The following is a 24,398-nucleotide window of genomic DNA, read 5'->3' on the forward strand; positions in this document are numbered from 1 at the left end:
ATGGATGATGAAGCACACCGCGTGTGATGAATCTCATCTGACCCCTGAACTCTTGTCTTGCTGTCTTGACTGTGTAGGTGATTCAGCGCAGGGAGGACGGCTCAGTCAACTTCTTCAGAGGATGGGAATCTTATCGTGAGGGATTTGGCAAGATCACCGGAGAACACTGGCTGGGTAAGTGGCTCAGGTGTGTGCGTGTGTGTGTTCCGCAATGTATGACTCATGCGCAAGACTGCCGAGGATGGTGAGCCAAGCTCGGGGGAAGGAGAATTCACACAGTATATAAATGTTGGTCATCTTGTGAGTTGACAAAAAAGTAAAAGAGAGAAAAACACTTAGTCATGTCAGGTGATGGAGCAAGATGAAAGAGACACCCAAGAAGAGGCCGACAGATAGAGATGAGTTTGACCCTTCATAGCATCAACAGAGCAGCAATAGCTGTATTACTGACAATGAAAAATGCTGCGGTAACAGAGAGAAAGAACTACAAGGATGTTTTATTGTGATAGCCACTCAGAACAACACAGGCCAAAAGACCTGCAATGCAATAACAATATTTTTGGTTTTTCATATGCCAAAACACACAACAGTGTAATTATTATTGCAGCTTTTTCAGTGGTCACCGTCTGCTTAAAACAAGTATTTTTTCAACCAGCGCCTTTTCCAAATCCTTATATTTCTCACTGGCAGCCAGGCATATTAGTCTATGCCTCCCCTTAAAACTTGACAGGCGAAAGAATGCCAACAAAAGAATTCATTCGACTGTGAAATTATCGACTTTTCCGAAGCCAAATTCTTTGCCTTCACACCACTTCTCATTAAATGTGCCAAAATATTTCTTTGTGGGGAGGGGGAGTTGCGAAGGAGGATCCATGCACATCATGGTCTAAAAGCAAGTTTCTCACAAGGATGAGGGCAAATTCGTGATAGCTGACTAAATTAGAAACATTTCCGGCTGTAGAATTAAATTCTGTGGCGACATCTAATCACTTTTTTCGCAGTCATAGTCAGCGTCTTTATAGGATATCAGTAATTGCTACATGGCGTCAGCTCTTAACATCAGCCAAAGTCATTGTGAAACCTATAAAGTCTTTTTCCTATAAATCTGTGTTTTTATTAAAAAAAACAATATGTCATCCATGGAGAACAGTGACCTGCTTCGTATATTTTCTGAGTGCATCACTAATTCTGAAAAAAAAAAAAAGGGCAGCTCATTTTAGAAAGGTTGAGCAGCCAGGTGTTAATGAGCTATCATCGTAGTAAGTGCGGGTAACCACCTCACAACAGTTTGCTCAAGTTCAGACTGGCAGAGTAAGTGGCGCTCGAAGAAATCTATTTGTGTAAAAGCACACATTCACAGTCAAGGTCATGGACGTGCTTACCACAGCTGAGATATTCTGCCATCGGCTCTCTAGATTAGAGCTCTCTTCACTCAAACGCACACACATATGCACGAAAGAGTAACACAACATAAGCATCTGTGGGCAGCTCAGCTTTTGTACTGTAGATTAATTGTAACGTACTGTAAATGATTTTTTTCCCTTTGTGCCGCAAATGTGGCTCATGAATCACAAGGCCCAGAGGGTACCCAGAGTTTCTGCCCATTTGTGCTCTAAATAGAAGCGTAATTTACAAAATGAACACCATTTAGTATCAAATTCATCTTTAAATTAGCAACTGAAACCATAAACTCATAAGGAAAGCGTAGACTTCTATCGATTATGATACATGATGAGTGTCAATAAGAATTAATAACTCATAGTGTGTAAATAGGCAGCACTGCAGACCAACAACATGATATGGGCGTACGTGGTTTTAGGCACTTCACCACCTCCACGCTATGTCCTTGCTGGACATAGGAATGCTTGGTGGTTCACAGCTTTTGCAGAATTTATGTGAATTAATGGAGATCTAGGTCTCTTTGCTGACCTGAGGCCATTACAAAGCGCAGCCCATAAAAAAATAAAAAAATAAACGTGGGTAGGGATCTGGTGAGATGGCACACAGTGGAAGTATAGTGGGAATATGGAAAGCTCAGGTTTTAGCAGACTGAATTTGAATGAGGCTACAAATTACTTTGAACCTTTCAGCGCAGCCTTGGTCATTCAGGCTGGGCTGTTTTCTAGTCACCCCCCCCCCCCCGATCATCGATGGCAAAAATGAAAAATGGATTCATGCTCGCCTGGAGCCTAAAAAAAATCATTGCAACTCCTTCCTCCGAAACCAGCACTGCTCACAGCTACCACCCACCACCTCGGAGGTTTTGTACATTTCTCATTAGCATGAGTTTCATTGTATTTACTGAACTACTGATAGTATGATAATAGTGATAAATTTTGGAAAAATTTTGGATAAATTGATATAAATATAAATATAAATATAAATATAAATATAAATATTCACCAATCCAAAGAAAGAGTGCAACAGCCTTTTCCACTTGGGATTAGCTCTTTTTCTATTTATGACAAACTGTCATTCACACTGGTGATTTGAAACAATCTGCTGACTGAGTTTCATAATGACTGTCGAGTTTTATATTATATTATTTATGTTACATTAGCATTTGTCTCTTGATTCTGTTGTATTCTTTAAACCTTCTTTACACTGACGTCAAACATCTGTAGTTATAAAGGTACAGTTAATGTCAAAGTAAAAGATAACTAATAAAATTTATGCCTGACAGAAAAATGCTTCCCACATGTTGTGTGTATAAAGGTAAAACCAACATATTGCTGAATAAACTCCCGGAGGAGTAAGTATAAAGAGCATAAAACTGGGTCAAGCAATTCCATTGTCACAATCAAATCTATTAGACACCTGGTCGCCGATGCTGATGTAGGCTTGTCTACCTGTAATATAGGTCCTGAAACAGTTTAACGTGGTCCCAAAGGAACCAACCTAGTTTTCCAGATGGCCTATTACAATAACAGAACTTGGTCTGCAGTGTCAAACCCAGCATTAAAAGTATAGACAAACGATCTGTTGTCACAGTCATGTCTTCTCTCCTGCCTCCACTTCCTTAACCCTTTAAGACCTACCATAGAACCAAGTCCGCCAGAGCTTATATTATATTTTTACATGCTGTGGAGCCATTTTTGGGAGCATTTCAAGTTGCTATACATCAATACAACCATTATAGCCCAAACTTTAATAATATGTCTGCATTAGGTGCATAGTAATTACATAAATTGCAAAAAAGTGCAATAAACTACAAAAAAATTGAAAATCGTTTTTGTTTTTTTAACATATATTTCTAGTTAGAGAAATTTAAGAGGCTCATCCCTCAAAACTGTAAATACAAAAAAGTTGCACAAACTAGTTTCCCACCACAGGAAATTTATTTTGAGTGTCTTCATAGTTTTATTTTTGAAATACACCAATTTTTATACACTGCAGGAAAAACGAAAATAAATATTATAGTGCAAATTTGCAAAATAACAGCATATGCATCAAAATAAACTATTTCCAGCAGTGCAATATGAGTCCTAAGCATCCCAGAAACGACACAGAAAGTCATAAACTCAAACATAACTTTTTAAAACACAAGTATAGGCTCATAAGGCCCCGATCGTAAAAAAACTACATTTCCGCAAAATGACGTCACTTCCGGTTTCGGGCAGGTCATGCGGTCATGTGATAGTTCGCGCTGATGGACGTAGGAAGTGTTACAAACAGCTGATCGGATCGGCGAAGCGTGTTTCTGGAATATCATGTTTTTGTTGCTGCAAGTGATTTTTATGCAGTTTTTGCAAAGCTATATGTGGAAGGAAACTGTGACCTAGGACAAGCTGATGGCATAAGATGTAAGTACAACTCCTCCGGTTTCATATGCAAAAAAAATTATTGCGCTAGCTTACGTGGTTGCAGAGCTACCGGGATTTAAAAATAGTTACGCAAAATGGAGCCGCTCCGATCGGCTGTAAAGGGTTAAAGTACACCTAGAATAATTTTAATGTTTTACTTTTTCTTTTGAACAAAGAAAATATTATATAACTTAAAAGCTGTGTAGTAGTAGCTCAGGAAGACACTTTTGCTCACATTGTTAAGGATGTGAAGGTCTAATTGGAATAAATCCCAGAATAAGCTTGCTCAGAATTACATTACATACAATCTAAACACTCCAAGTGAATGATTTAAAGTACGTAAATGAAAGCATTAACAACTTTCCAAGTGTTCTCTTACATATACATGCATCTGCATATTTTATTGTTGAAATGAGCATGAATTTGTTTTGGTTTCCTCGTCTCTATTAAAGAAAACAGAAACACAACATTCTTGAGCAGTACTCATTTCATTATCCAGTGGAGCTTAAACTGCTTAATCAATGACAAAATGGAATTCTAGTTTTTGGTAACTGCCTGTAAAAACAACAGCTTTTCATTTCTTTTCATGCAACTGCTGGACTGAATTCCAGTTATCCATTTATTAATTTACAATCAGAGATGTATGTCTGTGAAGGTTCTCAGTCATCCAGGTCATCGTAGTCAAAGGAGCTTGCAAAGAAAAGCGTCTGGACTTCTTTAACTTGCTTGAAGGCATTTCACCTCTCATCCGAGAAGCTTCTTCAGAGATGTACTGTTCCTAATACAATAACAATCCCGATACCATTCAGTGCTGGCTTAATGTATCAGCTCAAGGTATCTGCAGATAATGGATAATGATCTGATATCAGTGTTGATCTGATACCAGTAAGCTGTAATAATAAGCTGTAATCCATGTAATTCAGCAGGCTTAACTTGGATATTTATTTCCTGACTTGGCAAATAAAAATATGGCAAATAAATATATCCAAGAATATAAATGTGCTAAATGCAGTATAGAAAACAACATACTATAAAACTGAGTTAAGTGGAAAGCTCATTTTCACCAATATCCTATACCACAGCGTTTAGAGTTCATGATCAGTCCATTAGCCAATTCAAATATAAAATCGGTGCACCCCAATTTAAAATAGATGTTCATTCCTTTTATACTGCAACCCCTTTGCAGCTTATATTTCACTAATCAGTGCACATTTAAATGTCCCTGCAAGAATAATCTGTAAAGCAAGAGGCATCTCTAAGAAGACACTAATCTGATGTGGCAGCTGGTACACAGAACCATCTGAAAAGTTGTGCAGAGCTGCTTGAATAAGAGCAGGCACACAGCGGGCCATTTGGCCAAAAGTCCATTTACAGTATCACTGTCTACCGCAAGCTGATAAAAAACCAACCACGTCAATGTACCACAAGGCACAGCGTGACAAAGAGAAAACTAAAATAAAACCACAGTTAGGATTTCATTAGATTACTTTTTAGCATGTTAGATTGCATACAACTGACACTAGCAGGATTTTATTTATTTATTTTTCATTCTTATTTCAGAAAATGTAACTTTGGATGGTTAGTGGTTTGATACCAGCTCCTCCAGTTTTCATGCTTAAGTCTTCATAGGCAATCCCAAATTTCCCCTCATTTACTAATAGGATTAAAAGAAAAAGAATATATATAAAAGTCCATTTACCTTTAACAGTTGATTAGATAAACAATCTGCCTTTTATCAGATTTAAGAAGATGCTGATTGGTCCAACCCAACTGTGGCTTTCCTCGTGAATACAGCTCTGAGAATCCAGCTGCTTTGTCATGTAAAGAAACTGGCAATTATAAAATCACAAACTGTATGATGCAGAAACTTGTACTGCTCTGTGATTTTCAACATTTCTGAGGGGCAGAAATACATCAGGAGATGCAGTCCTCTGTTTGAGACTTGGACCTGTATGATACCTGCTTGCCTTGGCTTTATACTTCAAGGAGTGTGTATTAAGAGAAGATAGAATCAGCTTTTATATGAGAAAAAGTCAGTTTTATTGATATAACAATGTAAAATCAAATCTGTTGCCCTCACTGTTAAGCTCTTTCCATTAACGTTAAGCCATTTTATCCACCGCAGGAGTTTTTCCCTGTTATTTTGGCGAGTGTTTACATCCTGCCACAAGCTGATGTGAGTGCTGCACTGCAGTGTGTGGCTGCCCAGATAGCCAGTATGAAGAAGAAACCAAAACTCTCTTCTCATTATTTCAGGGGATTTTAACAGAGCAAATTTCAGCAAAGAACTGCACAAATCCACACAGTATATGAAGAATCCCACTGGGCAACCTACTGTCACGGAGTATTAAAGGATGTATACTGCCCTGTTCTTCAGCAGCTTTTAGACCCTCTCATCACTCATCTTCTTTCGGCTCACAGGCAAAAGATAAAGTCTGCAAAGCCTACAGTAAATACAGTGGGGAAATGGGTCTGATGAAGCTTAGTGAGCATGCAAAAGATGCACCGCTGATTAACTAAAAAATCAAAGCTCGTACCTCTTCCTGGCACCAAGCCATTCAACTGCACAACTTACAGCTCCAGCTAATTTTACTTCACGTGTCCTTGTGGTGACCAACTAGCTCCAGTCACAGCTCTGCAGCAAAAATAATCAAATACTCAAATTCTTTCTCCAAATTGTTCTATGGGCCTGCCACACACATGTAATCCTGCATCACAGGGTCCTGCCTCACATCTGTAGTACAAGTCGGTGTAAAGCACATCACAAGCCCTGTGCCGGGTTCACTTATCTTCTAGGTTTTAAAAAAAGTTGACTACTTAGGCAATGCTTAGAGCACTGTTCATAATTTTTATGCATCAGTCCCAGTTCTTGTCCTGGCACTCCCACTGCTTAAAATTCACTCCCGCAGCTTGCACACAATGTTCCACTTCAACCTTTGGATCACAAACTTCCATAACCCCCCCCCCCCCTCCCCCCCCCCCCCAAAAAAAAACAGGATGGAGTGAAGAGAAAGTAGGGAAACTTGCATCCAGTTCTGGCATTCTCCAGGGATGTGTGTTCTCCTCACTGCTCTTTTCAGTGACTACAACTGTGGGCCCACTGGTCTTATCTGAGACTCAGCTTTCACCACAGCCTTCATACTTCACACTGTGGCTGCCATGAAAATTTCTCGGTTTAGACCAAGCTGTTCTAGAGGGGACTGTTTACACACTCCTACATTGGCCTTGTCCCATTGGATTTCCAAGCATTGCAGCCCACCCACACAGATGCACCGTGCTGCTCCTTCCTTTTTTTTCCTGCGGAGATGCTGATCGCTGTCACCGCTGTCACAATACCCGCTTTCTGGCGAAAATCTGTCTGCCCCATCCTGCAGGGAGCACATTTAGCCCTTATAGATTGTTTTAATCCAAGACAAAAATGTTAATGCAGTTACTCAGCTGTTTAATAAGCCAGCTGTAGAAGCTGTGAGCTGAAAATAAGCTTTATTAAATTCCTTCTTTATAAAAAAAGAAAAAACAGCTTCAGCCTCAGGCTGTTCGAACTAAAAGTGGATGGTAATGTTATGGATCGTGTCCTTGTTTCTCTGACAATTTATGTCATATCTTATAACAAGAGATGCAAATCAGAGTCTGCAAAGCTAGAATTTAGAGCAGGAATTATTACTGTGTGATATTGTTTCACATAAATTTTGGCTTAGGGATTAAAATGGTTACTCATGTTGAAATAGAATGTAGGGGTCTGACTGTGCAACTATTATACACAATACGGACCAAAGTACTGAACCTCCTACACAATACACCTACAGGAGCTGGTCGGCCTTATAAAGCCATGCCATGAAGCTCCCAGCACAGTTTTTGTGCTGATGTTAATGTCAGAGCAGATGTAGAAAGAAAAGTGATGTACAGCAGTGATGTGATGCAGCACTGGGGTTCCTAAACACACTACTTGGAGTCGATTGTAGTTTTATTGTTATGTAGGGAGGAAATTTAATGAACTATCGTCCACGCTAAAATTCAGTGAGCGCTTTACAATGACCCATTCTTTCACGTACGAGATCAGAAGACTTTGAAGACTAAAGGCAAAATATAGGGGGGTTTCATTTGCAGCAAATTTATGAAAATCTAGGAAGAAATGAGGCAAAATGTCAACAATTTAATAAAAAAGAATGAATTATAATAATATTAAGATACAAATCAATGCTATTTGCACTTTTAAAAAGATGTCTGAAAAGAAATGTTTTCAGAAATTCGAGGATTGCACTTTGTAGCCTCAGCTGAGATTTTTATTATTATCTTTAAGCACCACTAAATTTGTTTATTCCAAGTATTCTATGAGCCTTTATTTCCTAAGCACGCCCAGAGAATGTCACATCATTTTTGCGATGGTCCCCAGCAGCGCGAGCGTAGAATTTAATAAGACCCATGCATCTCGACTGCTCTGCCTGGAAGTCGTCCTTTATTCGAAGAGTGCCTTGTTGTGATCTAACATTCCTTGGTTGCCTACCTCAAGATACACTTACAGCAGCCACTGGGAAGAAATTTAAAAAAAAAATAAAGTATTTTTTTCCTCCTCTACAGTCCTTTCTTCTGTCTGTCACTAAAATTGCACGCAATTCGAAAATTGTGTGAACCACTTTACATATTGCTCACCTTTAACGAGTGGGGCACATGCAAGTGCTGTAATTGAACTCTTATGATCAAGCAATAGATGTTTGTTACATATATATAAAGCTGCATTCTAGTGCCTCTCAAAAAACAGAAAATTCTTTTGCCTAGTTTAATTAAAAAAGTAAACTTCAACATATCTCATATTCATCGCATGTAGAGTAAAAAAAAAAATTCAAACCTTTTTTTGTTTGAATTTTGATGATGATTGTGGCTTAGTGCTCATTAAAATCGGAAATCCAGTATCTCAAAATATTTCATGAGGGTGAGAAAATTACTATTCAAACAGTACTAATACTATTTATCTCTCGGTCTAGTTCAGTGCACACAGCCACAATCACGGGGAAGACTGCTGACTTGACAGTTGTCCAGATCACAGTCATAGACATGTAAGCCACAGAAAGTTCATATTAAATGTAATGTAAAGATAACTGGAAGCTGATGAAAGGGAAGTGGATGGTCAGGACATTTTTATCTTTGAGAACTTGGGAGAGCTTTACAATGACTGCATTGAGGGTGGTGTCAGAGCATCAAAAGCTACCCCACACAGAGTTCAGGAGCTGGCTAAAACTGTTATATACCTATTATCAGCCCACTCCAGAAACAGACATTCTTAGGGATAAGGACAAGAAAAGAAAACTTGACTGTTTTCCATTTGGAAATCAAGGTGTCTGTAGGAATAGTGGCGAAGCATTGTACATGGCAGCGAATACTTTTACCACAGACTCTTAAGCACATATGCCCAAGACACAAAACAAGGAATTTATAGACACACTGTTCACACACATTCAAGCATGAACGCAAGAATTGGGGAGCATGATTCACACGGTTAAAGTATTACACCCATTATATTCAGTGCACATCTTCACTTTTTCTACCTACAGTATGTCCCTGTTTTTTTTTTTCATTCCTCCTCATCTTTTTTCTTTCCCACACATTCGTGCATAAGCACGTCCTTACACACAGTTATCCTCCACAGCGCGCATGTATCACAATGCTGCATCCTGAATCTTGTATTTATATTCTCATCACCCAGTAGAAAATCTAAAGGAGGACTGTATCAACAAAGAGAGCACAGCTCAAAGAACACCACTATTCCCATGAGGATGACAGCTCATTTTGCTCTTTGTGTGTGTGTGTGTGTGTGTGTGTGTGTGTGTGTGTGTGTGTGTGTGTGTGTGTGCGTGCGTGCGTGCGCGCGCGTATTTTTTCCCCCACCCATCATTTTGACTGTGGGCAGTTTCTTGCTGTTGCAATAAGCCAGGGAAGTTTTCATGGGTTTGAACAAACATTTGATCAACTAATAGGGACAAGTTATAAAGCTGGCCCTTTTCTTTACTTTGCACAACGCTGCAGTCCAAGACGGAACTGGAAAGGTCAGGCAGACAGCAACTCCAATTACACTACAAGTAGACCTGTTCTGAGAGAAGCTATGAACCCAGATAAAAACAATTGCAGTAGATCGTTTCTTCAACTCTGACAATCTGTCAAACACTCCAGTCATGTGGTCCTGCATCTTCTCTCAGCAGTGGTAGGGCTACTGACAGCAGCAAGGTCAGGGGTCAGTATCTCCTGCTGCCCACCAGTTAGTGGACAAAGGAGGATGGATTGCTGATTGATTGTGCTCTGGAAGATTTATTGCTCCAGTCTTTAACGGATACGTGACGCCTTAACCTCATTTGAAGTGAAGGGATTTTGGCTGGACACCCTACTGTGCCCATGCTCATGAAGCAGATTATATATTTAGACATTAAAGGAGTTAGAAAGATAGTAAGGTTGAAAAAATGTACATATAGGTGTTGAAATACCCAGAAAAGAAAACAAGCGTCGATCAGAACAGCTCACAGTGGAGGAAGAGAAGAAAGCAGTGGTTAAGGAGGAAAATCCAGTGGGTTGTGAAGATGAAAGAGACGTATAAAGGGAATTAAAAGAGAGACTAAAGCTGAAAACTAAGAAAAGTTAGATCAGATTTTTTTTTCTTTATAATGAACAAAGTTAATATTTGACTGCTCCCAGAATTTCACCCCTATACGAATGCATATTCTTGCCAGGGGTGTTGCATTGCACACGTAAAATACGCATACATGCATAAACATAATGTGCATAAGAAGACGATTTGAAACTACTGTACCTTACAGGAAGGTCGCCGCTTAGAGAAACTCTCTAGAAGGCTCTACACAGTCTACCCCTGAACTCTCACTGTTCCCGTTAGAGGGAATAAATAGCCTCATTATTCCACCAGGCGCTCACCATCCATCCCCCATGTGTCGCTTCCATTGTTTCTAAAAAAAACTCCTTTTGCATAGCTGTGAAAACTCTTCATTCTCTCTGCTTCGCACAATAGCCCCCATAACCATACTGTATGAATGATTGGACATTAAAAATGTTATATATAATTTGCCATTTGTCTTTTCTATAATGCAGAACTCGTCGCTAGATGATTTGTTCTGCCTGAGGAGGCAAATCTTAAATTCAGAAGCCTGCGTTATTTACAGCAGGTGACATTTAATCCTCCAGTCTCCACTAAGAAACAAGTTGCCAGTTTATATATAAGAATATATTAGTGGGATTTTTTTGAAGACAACTATGAGGTAGTTAGCTGTTAACCTTTCTGTGGTTCATTAATCAAACACTATTGTGTTTTGTTTTTTTTAGTGTATTTTTTATATAAAGAAATAAAATTTTGTTTGCATGCCATTAAACGATAATAAGCACAGTGAATCCATTTATCACTCCCACCTTTGGGTAAATACTCCCACCTTATAAACACGGTATGTTGTTCATCTGTAATTATTGTTAAAAGCCTGTAGCTTGTAGCGTCATCATTAAATATACCGACACCGATCGATTCATTGCATGAAACAAAATTGGAAATGGAATTATATGGTGAGAAGCTGGGTCCTCAAAGACCTTTCCGTCACTGTCATTAAGGGGATCTATTCAGTAATTCCTCAATAAAATTTTCAATCGTCTGAAAACACAAACAAATTATTTTCACATGCGGGGATCACTCATTATTTAGCTGAGGTGTTCTTTGACTTAGGGTGTGCCTTGCATACTGCCAAGTCTTTAAAAGCAAAACAAAAAAAACATCTAACCTGGCCCATCATACAGTTGTTACTCCCAGATTTGTTCCCACAACAGTAATTTACTGAACAGTCTGAGGAACCTTTACTCTTAATTTCCCCAGATCCTAATGTCATCTTTGTCTTTTCCCGATCAGCCCAGATTCACACTTTATCATTAAAGAGTCAGGCATTTGGAATTATGCAGAGTAATGCTAATTCTATATCCACTAAGTCTTTCGCAACAACATACGCATTAGAATTCTTACTTTGATCACGTATGGATGAAGCCGAGTGTTTTTTTCAGTGCATTGTGCAGCTCTTTACCTCCAGTATCTGCCCACCAGCAGTGGGTCTGTGTTTTTTACTGCCATTGGCTTTCTACCCTGCAGATTTCCTCCCTCCAGCCGTACCCGCTAGTAATTATATTCCAGAAAACCATTTCATGAGTTAGTACAACCACGGCAGTTTGCTAACACTATATTTAATTCCTCACTGTGACACATTGTACAATTTTAAGAGTGTTTCTGCAACAGTGTTTCATACAGTTGCTGCCATAATAATTGGCTCCATATGAAAGGGGCTTTATAAAGTACATGTATTACTTTGGTCCCTAACTATTCACTTAACACTCGGAAAGAAGAGCATAAAGCCTTGGAAAGGTACAATACACTTAAAATGCATATACTGCGCTAGATAAATGATGTCTGTCTCAGGTCATTGACTTGTGTCTTTTAGTGTGGGTGTGTGGAAGCTCTGTTTTGCCTCCTTCGTAGCCTTCAGTGTGCTCATTGAACTGACTTACATTAATCTCTTTCAACCAAGATGTTGCGTTTCAGATCAATGTTTCTCTCTCAGTATTTAAGCTGTACATCTCTCTGTAGATCCTTGTCCTTTGGAATTACAAATCATTTAATTCATACTCAGATATTTGATACTACTCACTTTTATATGTATGTGATGAGCATGTGTTTCTTGAAACCTCAATTCTAGCTACTCTGCATTTCTTGGAACACACCACTTAGACTACATCTTGCAGTCTACTAGGAAATCTACTACAGTTATACAGGTATGAGTACATTTGCATTTGTGCGCTAAATGCATTTCAATGCATGTTGATTAATGTGGCAGCACAAGCTAGAGAGTGCAGTTCAACCCAGGGGATCTGATTAAGATTACTCTGGAACCCAGCTGCCTGAAAATACAGTGAAATATCATATGATACCATATCCCATATGACAAAGGGAAATAAAGACTACAATCCCCTGCAATCTATTATTTAAAACACTTGTAAGTGTTTTCAGTTAAAGCTCCTCCAATACTGCGTTCATATTCAATCAATTATTCAAGAGTATGATTCCTCTTCAGTGAGTCTGACATAGTGATGTTGGCTGTCCGGGGAACCAGTCAGCCAAGCAACCGAGGCCTTGCCAATCACTCCTGACGCTGACACAATGATGCTTTGGCCTCCAGCTCTGCCTGTGCTTCCTTCAGGAGGGTACACTGTCTCTGATTGGTGCAGCTGTACCCTGGCAGACACTCCATCTGCACAAGATTGCAGTGCTGAAGTGGAGATAGCTGCAATTTGGAGCAATTCTCCCAGTAATTTCGATATGTATGAGGACGATAGCTGTTCGAGCTCCTCTCCACAAGACCCAGGTACTTTATTTGAAGCCTCTCTTTACCAGCCTACAGGTATATTGCTCCACCTCTCTACTTGTGCTGGTACCAGAGTCTGGTGTGGTCCATGCAGCACAGAAGGATCTTTAAAAGGGGGAAGGGATTTTTTACCTTCCAGTTGATGTACAATCTTTATGAGCAGAATCTGCTCATAAAAGAATGTCGAATGAGCACAGATGGGACGATTGAAAATTTTATTGAGGAATTACTGAATAGATCCCCTTAATGACAGTGACGGAAAGGTCTTTGAGGACCCAGCTTCTCACCATATAATTCCATTTCCAATTTTGTTTCATGCAATAATTCATTTCATCATTTGTCTTGCTTTTCTTGAGGGCTTTCAATTAAAAAGCACATAACAGCTTTCGAGTACACATAGCCGTGCGTCATTGTTCATGCCTGGTCAGACATTAGACAACAGAACAACATATAGATTAACAATTTATGAATTCAAGCACTGCTTCAACTCCTCTGAGCCAAGATAAGCACACACTTCTGCAGGGTCTCATCCTCGCTTTGCGCTTGTGCATTGTGAACAAGAGTCTAAATAAGGGAGGAGGCTATGGTAACTGTGAAGAGTAGGTTTCTCTCACTGAATTAAACATATGTCAGACAGTCTAGTGCTACTTTAGACAGTAAGGGTTCCTGTCTCGTTGAGAATCTCTCGATTGTCATTATCTCATCATTAACCGAGAACATTCTTGGGAATATTCTGCATCTATAGCACTTTTGTAGGTCAGTATCGGTCATTATGCAAACTTCCTTTAAAATACCTCAATTTGGCTTCTGTTTTAGCCTTCATTTTCAATTAGGCAGGGATTTTTTCTTTTTTTATTTGCTTAACAGTCAGAAAAAAAATCTTTCTGTCCATATGACAACTGAGTGCACTGACTTCTTGAAAAGTCAAAGATTTCTAATGGCGCCTGGTGCTTAATTAGCGGTGACCTTTCAGCAACCTCATTACAACCAAACAGTGCTGGAGGGTCTGAAGATGTGTTGCCCTGTTGGACACTTTCCCTCTCAAGCCTCTCATTACTTTGACCTTGGAATCAGAGAGATGCTTTGCACAGTGCCCATGCTTAGCCCAGAATTGTGTCATGTGCATCTGATCAAAGCTTTCATTTCAGTGGCGTTTCAGTAATCTACTCCATGCAGTTCATGCTTTGCTGAATAAGAACCCTCTCTCCCTCCCCGTTACGCTTTCAGACACTTTTTCTTCTTCTTATCTAATACAATCTTTCTCCCTAGTTGGATTTCCTCCTATTCATTCTCTGGGCTTTAAGGGGACATATCTGGTCTTTAAGTCTGATGTCACTAGCCGTGTCTGGGCCTAAACTCCGCTCCAGGTCCATATATCAAACGATCACTATGGCATTACTGAGAGTTGAAAAACTGTCTAAAGTCTTTCATCTTTAATAAAATGATCAGCGTTCTGCTCGACCAGGTGTAACAATTGAGTTTAACATCCAGGCATCCATGAAAACGGAATTTATGACATTTAACGGAGTTAGAAGTTAGCAGGGAGTTAGCTCGCTAGCTTCTATCTAAATACAATATAGCATGTCCTGACTGCGGGGTTTTGGAAACAAATTAAAACGTACAGCTCTGTTATCACTTCCAACATAAATGAAGACAGAAAACTAAACAGCAGTGACGTTTGTAGGGTTACTGAAGTTTGGCTAGCTGGTATATAATGATGTGCTACGTGACCGCTAGCGACACAGCTATGTTAGCATAATATAAACATAATATAATATAATAATAATATGTTAATAATAATAATAATATAAAGTTAACGTGAGTGTTCTCGGTGGTCAGGAACAAATGTAATCGCATGGCAGGATGCTGTAAAAGGACCAAACTTCAACCAGGAGAACAACTGAGATAATCCATCCACAATACGAGGTTAGTCATTCATATACTGCTGCATGTGCTGGGCTGTAGTTACATCCTAAGGTTTTAAAAACTGAGCTTAAATAAATGATTAGTGGTAATAAAAGCCGAGGAAGGTCAACAGTGATCACTGACTGTTTTAGGAGCTTTTTGAGATTAAATAGAAGAAAATACAAAACATTAAACGTGTTAACAACACAAAAGCCATATTAAACGCAGACTACTTTAGGCCCGGAAGTAGGATTCGTCACGTCATCACTTAAAGACCGGATATCTGTATAATTATATAATAAATAATAAAGATCATTTTGGCAGCATAATCCAAAACTGACAGTTTACAGATATATGGTATGGTATGTGTCGGGGGGGGCACATGGGTGGAAAACGGGGTAAGCTTCCCTAGAAGGATCCTAAATAAGAACAAATCAAGGTCAATTTTCAATAAATTTTCAAAGAGCTCACATTTCCTTTGAATGTACAAGTAAGAAGGACAATAGCTGCTGATATAACTGGAAATATTGTATATTAAAATAAACAATTAACAAAGTCCTTTACATTCATATACCCATATTGTATGGTAGTGAAGTTAAAAATTAAACTACAACAGTAGTATATTATAGTAAATTACATTTAAGCTCACTTTTAAAGCTCAGAGGAAGGGATTTTTTGGTCTTGCTTAATTTTGAAGTTAACAGTTTCAAACTTTGTAAAGCATAGTTTCAATCTGATTTGATTTTGAAGCTCAACTCACTAATTCCAAACTTCATAAATGTTGTGCTCAGAGCATTAAATGTCATTTCAAGCTGTATAAATTTACAGCTTTTGATTGTTAAACTGTTTTGCTTAATTTACTTTTGAAATACCAAATCAAACCTGATAGCGTAAGTTAAAATCACAAGTTATCCATTTCAAAATTGATGTTACTTTGTGTCAGGGATAATTAAACTGAACATTGTCCAACAATATTGGGTGTCACATATCATTTCCATCACATGCTGTCATGCTGCCACACGATGTCATCTCCATTACAACACAAATTTCGGGGGAAAATGTTCGATAAATAACACAATTGAGAAAATTATATGTTGTAGTTGTGAAACTTTTGCAAGAGGGTATATGCAAACATATATAAATAAACTATAACCATAACTGCGCAATTTTTAGAATATGCTATCAGAAATTATATATTATTTAAATTAATTCATCAAAGGAAGTTTTTCTACACTATGTGGAAAAATGAAACATTAGGTATGTTAATTTCAGCGCCTAATTTCAATGAGTTTCACAATTTTGGACTGCTTGTTAACCTGTATGTGACCTTTTAAACATCCTATTTAGCTTGTTAGAAAATTGCATCTTCTGCTGGAAAACCTTAAAGCATTATTCTTGTGTGAATACTCCGCACCCAGTGGATCTTCATGCCGTCTGTTGCCAGTCCTTCCTGTCAAGCTGGGGCTGCTCTGCTCATTTTGTTTTACCTGAGAGCACCTCTAAATATTAATGTGGTCTTCTCCTAGAATTACATCCTTGAAGGCCTGCCAAATCTCTCAGCATTTGTCTACCTGCCTCTTTTCCTCTCCTCCACCTTCCCTCTGTGTCTCCCTTCACCACTCTTGGCTCAGTCTTTTCCACCCCGAAGGTTAATTTCTGATGATATCAGATGTGATGGGTTGTTGGCTCTCATTCTTCTCTCTCATGATTTTATGACTCTAATCTTGCCACTTGAGCAAAATCTTTTCCTTTATTTTGCCCGGTGGATGGCATTTGGAAGTGTTTAGTTTCACAAAAGCGTGAGGTTGAAAGCAAACCCGAAATCTAATACTGACATCTATGTGAGGTGGATAAATTAATCTTATGTGACGCGAGCCAACATTAAAATCAGCATGACTTCAGAGATTTAAATTTGTTGTATCGCAGCGTTTTACCTGACCTTCTTATCAGTAAAAAAAATGAATCCCGTTTAAGTCGGATAAACAAGCGAGCTGTCTTGGCTGTGGCAGGGACCTCAGCAGCAATTTTGAAGATTTATGTTTGGCACTCTCATGGTTTGGGAAAAATACATCTGAAATGGTCCAAAAGGATAACATTCAGCCTCCTTGCACACTAACGCTGTCCTTGAAATACTCTGTGAAGTGAAGTGCTGTGAGTAAATCAAAGTAAATTAAAAAAATTAAACATCCTGAAAGAGCAAACAACCAAATGAAAACAAATCATTAGGCAAATAAACCAAAATTGTAATGGAATTGAAATTCACAGACAAAAAGGTGGAAATGAATAGAAAAACAAAACACCTTAAATGAAATAAATGAAAGCAATAATGAGCAGAATCACAGGTAGTCATCCTTTGCCTTAAGTGTTAATAAAACAATACATTCAGAAATCAGCAGAGGTTCTGCCACTGTAGTAGCATTTTTTTTTTACCTCCTTTCCTTGTTAAGTGTTTAATATGTTATGACAAACCATGTCCTCCACATACAGTACACTTAAAGTGGTGCATGTTTAGTATAAAAAGTTGATGGTACAGAACATTTGGGATTTTACACAATGCATTTTTTTCTAAAAACACAGAGCTAAAATATAATGAGCATCACCCATGGCCGGCCTAACGCTGTGTGCATTCTAATGATGTTAGTTCTTCTGTTACAGTTCAGATCAGTTTGTGTGCCTCAAACCAGAGAACAGTAATCCTAATTAATCATATCCCTGAATAACCCGTTATCTACACTTGTGCCATCAAAGGCACTAATTCCCTACTGAATGGCAGTCAAACCTATGGCACCTTGCTTTCACTGCTAGCTCTGCTGACTTATAGGTGTGCTTGATCTTCAGCTGGATTTTAGTCAGAATGAATTAGTTGGGAAATGGCCTATTAATTTTAAGGTCACTGTCAGACAACTGAGTGTTGTATTTCTTGTCAAAAAAAGGCCACTTTTAATTTCAGCAGTTAGATAAGGAGAAGAAAATGCACGAATAGTCTTTTTTTTTTTGCTGATACTGCAATGAAAATGAAATTGCAAAGTGATATTTGATATCTGATATTCTATTTACATTTAATTAGGATAGGATTAGTTCATATAGGCTTAGTTGGTCAAAAATGTGTTAACAATAGCACCTCTGATATTGAAAGTTACTTCTTTATCCATGTGAATGCTAACATGTGCAATAAGATTACTATCAGTAATCACAGGCACATGTATTATTATAGCAGACATTTTGACATCCTTGTTCTGTCCTCTGTTTTGTCTGCATGAATTATTCTTTGAGCAAGTGCAATGTTTTATGCATCACATATCATATCAGGATCACATGGATCTTAATGGTAAAACACTGTCATGAAGTAAAGGAAATAAGCACAGAGCCAGCCAGTAATGAAGTGAAATAATTATTACCTATCTTAAGATTATAAATCCTTCTGTTTGTGTATCAGACAGTAACAGTATATGAGCTATGTATTCTTAATGCACTGCTGATTGCTACGGTTGCTTGGTTGAACTATAGCGGAGAGGTTATTTGGATAGGAAAACGCCATTAGTTTTAATCAAGACTCACTGCCATGACTACATCACAGTACATCATTGTGACCTGCCAATTAGCTTTGCATCTCGCCTGTTACACCTTTGCCTGTCCTCATCTATTTAAAAAAAACATACCCAGTCATTAATAATAGTCATGATGAGAAAATGCATTGGGTGGAGGAAGAGCTTTGCGAAACAGACAGCAGTTTGCATTGGAAGAGCTCCAAATCAAGCTCGCTAGCAGTAGCTGAACCATACAATGCAAACATGCAATTAAACTGTTCAAGCTACATTATAAGCAACATGAGCAGACTCGTAGCAAAGTTAGTGTCTTACTGTGAGCTGTCACTAGCAGCAGCGGCAGGTACTCATTGTTTTTCAGAGATTTCAGCAGAGCTCAAATACAGAAGTGGAGATATTTGCAGTTATGGTGGCTTCATGTACGCAGTAGGAAAGACAACATAAGTAGACATTAACATGATATGAAGGAAATAAACAAAGAGATAAAATCTTTGGAGACAGTAATACATGCCATTATTACGTCTTGGTTTGATTGCTGGGTCGCACTTTGTGTTGGAGTTAGCCCTTCTTCCGGTTGGTTCAAAATGATGCTTTTTGATTGGGAACACATAAAAAGAAGAGCACATTACACATGTTCTGACTTTGCTCCACTGTCTGTGAACTTTAGAGTCCATTTCAAGTTCTTGTATTTGTTTGTAAATCCTTAAATGGTATAGCCCCGCCTTACCTCAGCTGCTTTACCCCTGCACTCCTGTCTGATCTCTCAGATCATCTCACTATTTGCTCCTACATACTCTGCACATTAGACGGTCACCTACGTTGGCCAATTTTAAAAATTGAAATTGTGTTATAGTTGTTTTTGTAGTTTTTTATGATGTTCAATTTTATTCAATTTTGTGTGTAGCACTTGTGCGGCATGGTATGGTAATCATGTAACACCACCTTTGTCATTTTACTGAAAATTACCAATAACATCCCAACATTTTGATATGGTAATTATAACTGAGAGCTACAAGTTGCAGTTCAAACTATTTACTAAAAAGTTAATAAATGATTAAATAACATGAAAAATGGGGAACAGGTTAGATAACTAATTAATCATCTGTTGACTGTCAGTAAATGTTAGAGAAGTAGTTTTTAATACACAGTTAAACATGCTTGACTTTTGTCAAATAATACTAAAATAATAAAAAATAATTATGAACAAATTTGGGGAAAAATATTAATTAATGTTACAGATACATTATTTAAACATGAGGTAAAAGTAAAAAATAATTGGTAGACAGATTCCAGTTTATTAGCATAAAATTAGATTAAATAACAATCTATGCAGTATTTGTTGTGTTGGATCAGAAAACTAGTGTTTCGTTATTTGACGACATGGTAGGTTTTTTTGTGTGTGTTTGTTTGTTTTTCCTGTCTGTTGAACATATAATATTAATCCTGCATGATCATTTGTTTAAACCTTTAAACTTCCTCTGCTTTCTTGCCTGTGTGTTTGTTATATTCGTTATATATACAGTTCCTGTTTTATCACACGTTATACTGAAACTGATAGCAAACCATTCTTAAATAGTTAAATTCTGTATTTGCATTTTGTTTTACTTGTACATCATTGAATACCACTTCAGTGGTATCCCATTAATTTTCCATCATGTGCATGGCAGTAGTACTTGCGATCAAGTTAGTCAGCAACCACTAACACACACCAGAGATTTAAACAAAAAATAAAAAGATGGTAATATCACAACTGGCTTTTATCTGTGCAATTTAGAAAGACCAGCTGATTTATATTATAATATTTTCACATTATGCAACAAGGTCACTTTTAATATTGCTTTTTGAAGCAGATAAAAAAAGACCAATTCCCACTTAAAACTGTTTTACTACAGTATGAGATGCCCCTGATTGAGAAAGAGAATTTTAAAGTACACATATTTTGCAGCGGATTAGCATTTAATTATACGTTGTATTGGAACACTGCAATAAGACTCTTTTGCTCATCTCTGCCACTCAACAGCTCTGTTGGGCTGCCAGACTAACAGCATTGCCACCCGTCGTGATCCTTCATTCTATAGCTTTGTGTGTCAACTCTGCCTAATTAAATATGACCCTTGACCTTGAAATAGTAAGAAATATCCTCCCAGTTTACAACTTCATTTAGTGATGTCACGCTTCAGTGTCGAGTGTCATGGATTAGCAGTGTAATTCTTTTTTTTTTTATGCTGTCATCCTACAAACCATTTATCGATTCTGCAGAGCCACATCTTCACACCTGCAGCCATGCTGAACCACCTCCATCTGCGGGCACCGCGAGACAACTTCCATTAAAGCCGCAGAATTTAATTCAGTGAAAATGCTGGAGGTCTTGAATATGCGGCTCAGTGAGCTTTTGTCTATTCAGAAACCCATAAGACTCAAAGGAAACAATATGTATTAATAATATATTGCAAAATGTATCTATCTTCAAAGATGAAGCAAGTGACTCCTAGCAGCAGTAATGAGGGCGCTGTGGGCAAAGTGAACAAACATTCCCAAGATCATTATTCCCAAGTTAGACTCAGCCTGGGGAACGCTACCGTGTGTTTGTTGCTGAATAAATAGTACTACTGAAGTGTTCGTTCAGCTAAAGAATATTCTGTATTCACTCTCGAAATGCTTTTGAATATTGTTAAATCAGGCTCATGTGCACTTGTTCGATCGGTTAAAAGCAGGGTGTGTGTGTAAGGCTTCTTACCAAGCCTGAAAGATCTAGGACCATGTTAGCCCCCACGTTTCAGACCATATCTCATTTGATCTAGAGGCAGTCGGAACATCCAAAAATATGAGTGTGTAAGGGGAAAAGATTTTCCACTTTCCAGTTCCAGTATAACCAGAGAACATGTATTAATTAGCATACATTTTTAAAGCGTCCACATGCCATCTTCCTGTTTATGATAAATAATATCAAGTTTCTAGAACAACTGACTGATTCGAATTTGCAAGAGGAAAGTTTTCAAACAGGCAAAGCAATGTCAGAGGTGTGACAGTTAATCATAAAATTCTTTTGCTTTTGTGTCCCACCAAATGTCACAGTTGGCTCGGAGGGAGCAGCAAGTCAGAGAGTTCAGCGCACACCTGTCTCTGTTTTTCTCCCTCCACTCCTATCTTTTGATGACAAGGGGAGAACCAACGATAGCAAGCCCTTTGTATTCCCTAAGAGGAGACGACAGCAAGCTTTTTCACTAGACGCGTGTTCGCAAACCCTTCAACCAGCCTAGCCTCTGATGGCAAAGGGCAGAAGAACTGTCCTTGTGGCTATGGAAATAACCGCTCCTCTTCGAGCGTCCGCTCCCACCCCCAACATCCACAATCTCTGTAGAATAAAACTGCTTGACAGGAAGAATAAGGAAAAGACAGCGATGGAGTAAAAGAAAGACAACATGAGGGAGGGGTTGAGTTATCGTGGGAGGGTTAGAGGAGGAGGAGGAGGAGGAGGAGATGGAAGAGTGCTGCTCCTTTTCTCCTTTTTCTACTGAAACAGTCACAGGAGCTGCCCCCCAGCAACAGAGGGAGAAAAGCATGATGAATAATTAACTTCGAGAAATGTCACAAACGGCAGAGAGAAGTGTAATCATTCCTCTGTTGGGTTTAGAGATCTGGGGGTTTTTTAAATTCTTTTTCTTTTATGCCCCGTAGAGCTGCGTGCACGGCACTGAGACTCTGAGAGCAGGACTTTAACCCTAAAAGCATCAAATACATTCCCCTACACATTTTTCAAATAAAAGGAAATAAATCATTAATATTTAGCCCTTTTAGCAAGTATCACAAAGGCATCTCACAGAGGTCTTCTGCATTTTTAATCAAACCATTGATGTCAGTCTCATTAGCTCTAAAATCGCATTTAGGGAGCGAGAGCCTCTGATGGTAATGGTTTAATCAATGTCAGGAAGGCTTGAGCTTTGCTTCCTTTTAGTTTGGGAGAAGCGGAACATGCCCTCTCAGAATGAATAAAAGATTTAAAAAAAAGACAAATTATTGTCTTCATGTTCTAAACAAGCTAAATTTGTCCTATATCCCAGAAACCTGTTGTGAAAATGAGTTATAGATTACCATGACCTAGTTTAATGAGGTATTGCGGGTTATATATATCATTTCTATTGTCATTTTCATACATTTATCGCCAAAGAGGATCGATAGCTGGCTTCCATATTTGTGTGTTTTAAGTTTAACGTTGGTCTGCTTTTCATATATTTAGCAGAGAAGACTCTTTCTCTTCTGTTTACCTGATGTGCAGTCAGCTGGATGAAGATGTTTAAGGCGCAGAACTTTTTAGCTTTGCAACTTTGTTGGTAAAGACATTGTGAAAAAGAAATAAGGACATCGATAATTGAAAAGCAAAGAATGCTTATAGATTGTTCTTCCATCATTGTGCAATCAGGCACACTCTAAATGAGATTCCCTGTCAGTAAACACATTGATTGTTCAAAATAAGAGGATTTTGCCAGTATTATTTGTCCTCTTTTCATTACACAGAGTAATTATCCCTATACGGGTAGTTTTGTATAATGTAGAGATCCATCTTATGAAGAAAGGTTAAGGAACATTGCTACTCATTTATATTGTGTTTGAAGCGCTGGATAGCATTAGTAGGAGGGGGTAGATTACCTCACCAGGACATTTTTCTAGCATCATAGAAGCTGGTATCGATGTCCTTGCTTTGTTGGTGATGGCGATACTTTCAGTAAGCTCACATTCATTTCTGATATGCAGGAATGTTTGATTTAAACATTTATAGTAAAAGGAATCAAAACTTGATGTTATCCAAGGTGGCCTTGAAAGGGCTGTAACTTTTGAAAACACCAGCAAATAGGAAAAATGCTGCAAAAGTTCACAAAAAAAAAACCAAATCACAAAACACTGTATTTGTGGTTTTTTGGGGGGGGGGGGGAGACAATAACGTGTCTCACAACCGTGACAAGCTAATAGTAAACGCCTAATAGCAAATATGTGTCTACAGTAATAAATAAATCGTGATTAAAACACACATTACCTTGCTTCTTTTTCTGTCTCACAACAGCAAAGAATCCTCTGCTTCTTTTAAACGTGTCTTGGTGCTTAAATCCGTTTCATGCGTTGTTTCTCTCATTTCTACAGCTGTTCCGTCACATTAATGTCTCCCCAAAAACACTTCCATTGTGTCCATTGGTTTTTTTTCTACTTCTGATGTCTCTTAAAGTTTTGTTGTTGTTTCTTTTTGTTGTTTTTTTTTTTTTTTTTTTTGGGGGGGGGGGGGGGGGGGGTTGTGTCTTTTACTGTTTCTGTTGTCTTTCATTAAACTTCCTGTTTGCTTTTCCAGCATCTTTCTGTTTGCTGCTTTTTTCTTAAGTTGCAGTGCATCTCACCTCTCAGGGACAACGTAGTACAGGAGCTTTCTATGAAACCTCACTAACAGGACTAACCAGTCTACCCTACCTTGTTATTGGTGTTTGAAGTAGGAGAAAGTTCCACATTGGACTTATAGTATAACTAGTGTAATTTCTTTTTCATGACTACATCATCCAGTTTGTCTAATGTTTTCTGACGTACCAGAACATTTTTGAATTTCTTTTCGCAGCCAACTCTGTTCAGTAGCGCAAAACCAAGAGTGTACTAACAGACAGCTTGTGTTCTGTTGGTAATTTGAAATGTTTTATATTTAAATAGAATAGTTGTCAGTCTGTCAGTCCACCACTTTAGTCCAAACTGAAATCTCTCAGCAACTATCAGATGGGTAG

The 24,398-nt window shown here is 38.3% G+C and overlaps 1 protein-coding gene across 2 annotated transcripts in view; it reads left to right on the forward strand.

Moving 5' to 3' along the window:
- Positions 1 to 24,398, forward strand: part of fibcd1b (fibrinogen C domain containing 1b) — a 125,501-nt gene that overhangs the window by 88,173 nt on the left and 12,930 nt on the right. For both annotated transcript variants that reach the window (XM_085280054.1, XM_085280053.1), the window contains one exon: positions 78 to 174. In XM_085280054.1, the coding sequence (XP_085136180.1) occupies positions 78 to 174 (97 nt within the window). The remainder of the gene's footprint in view (positions 1 to 77; positions 175 to 24,398) is intronic.

The sequence above is a fragment of the Mchenga conophoros genome, linkage group LG7, assembly GCF_057382185.1.
Source record: "Mchenga conophoros isolate Kocher_MC1m ecotype Shallow Benthic linkage group LG7, M_conophoros_male_GT1.1, whole genome shotgun sequence".
Classification (NCBI taxonomy): domain Eukaryota; kingdom Metazoa; phylum Chordata; class Actinopteri; order Cichliformes; family Cichlidae; genus Mchenga; species Mchenga conophoros.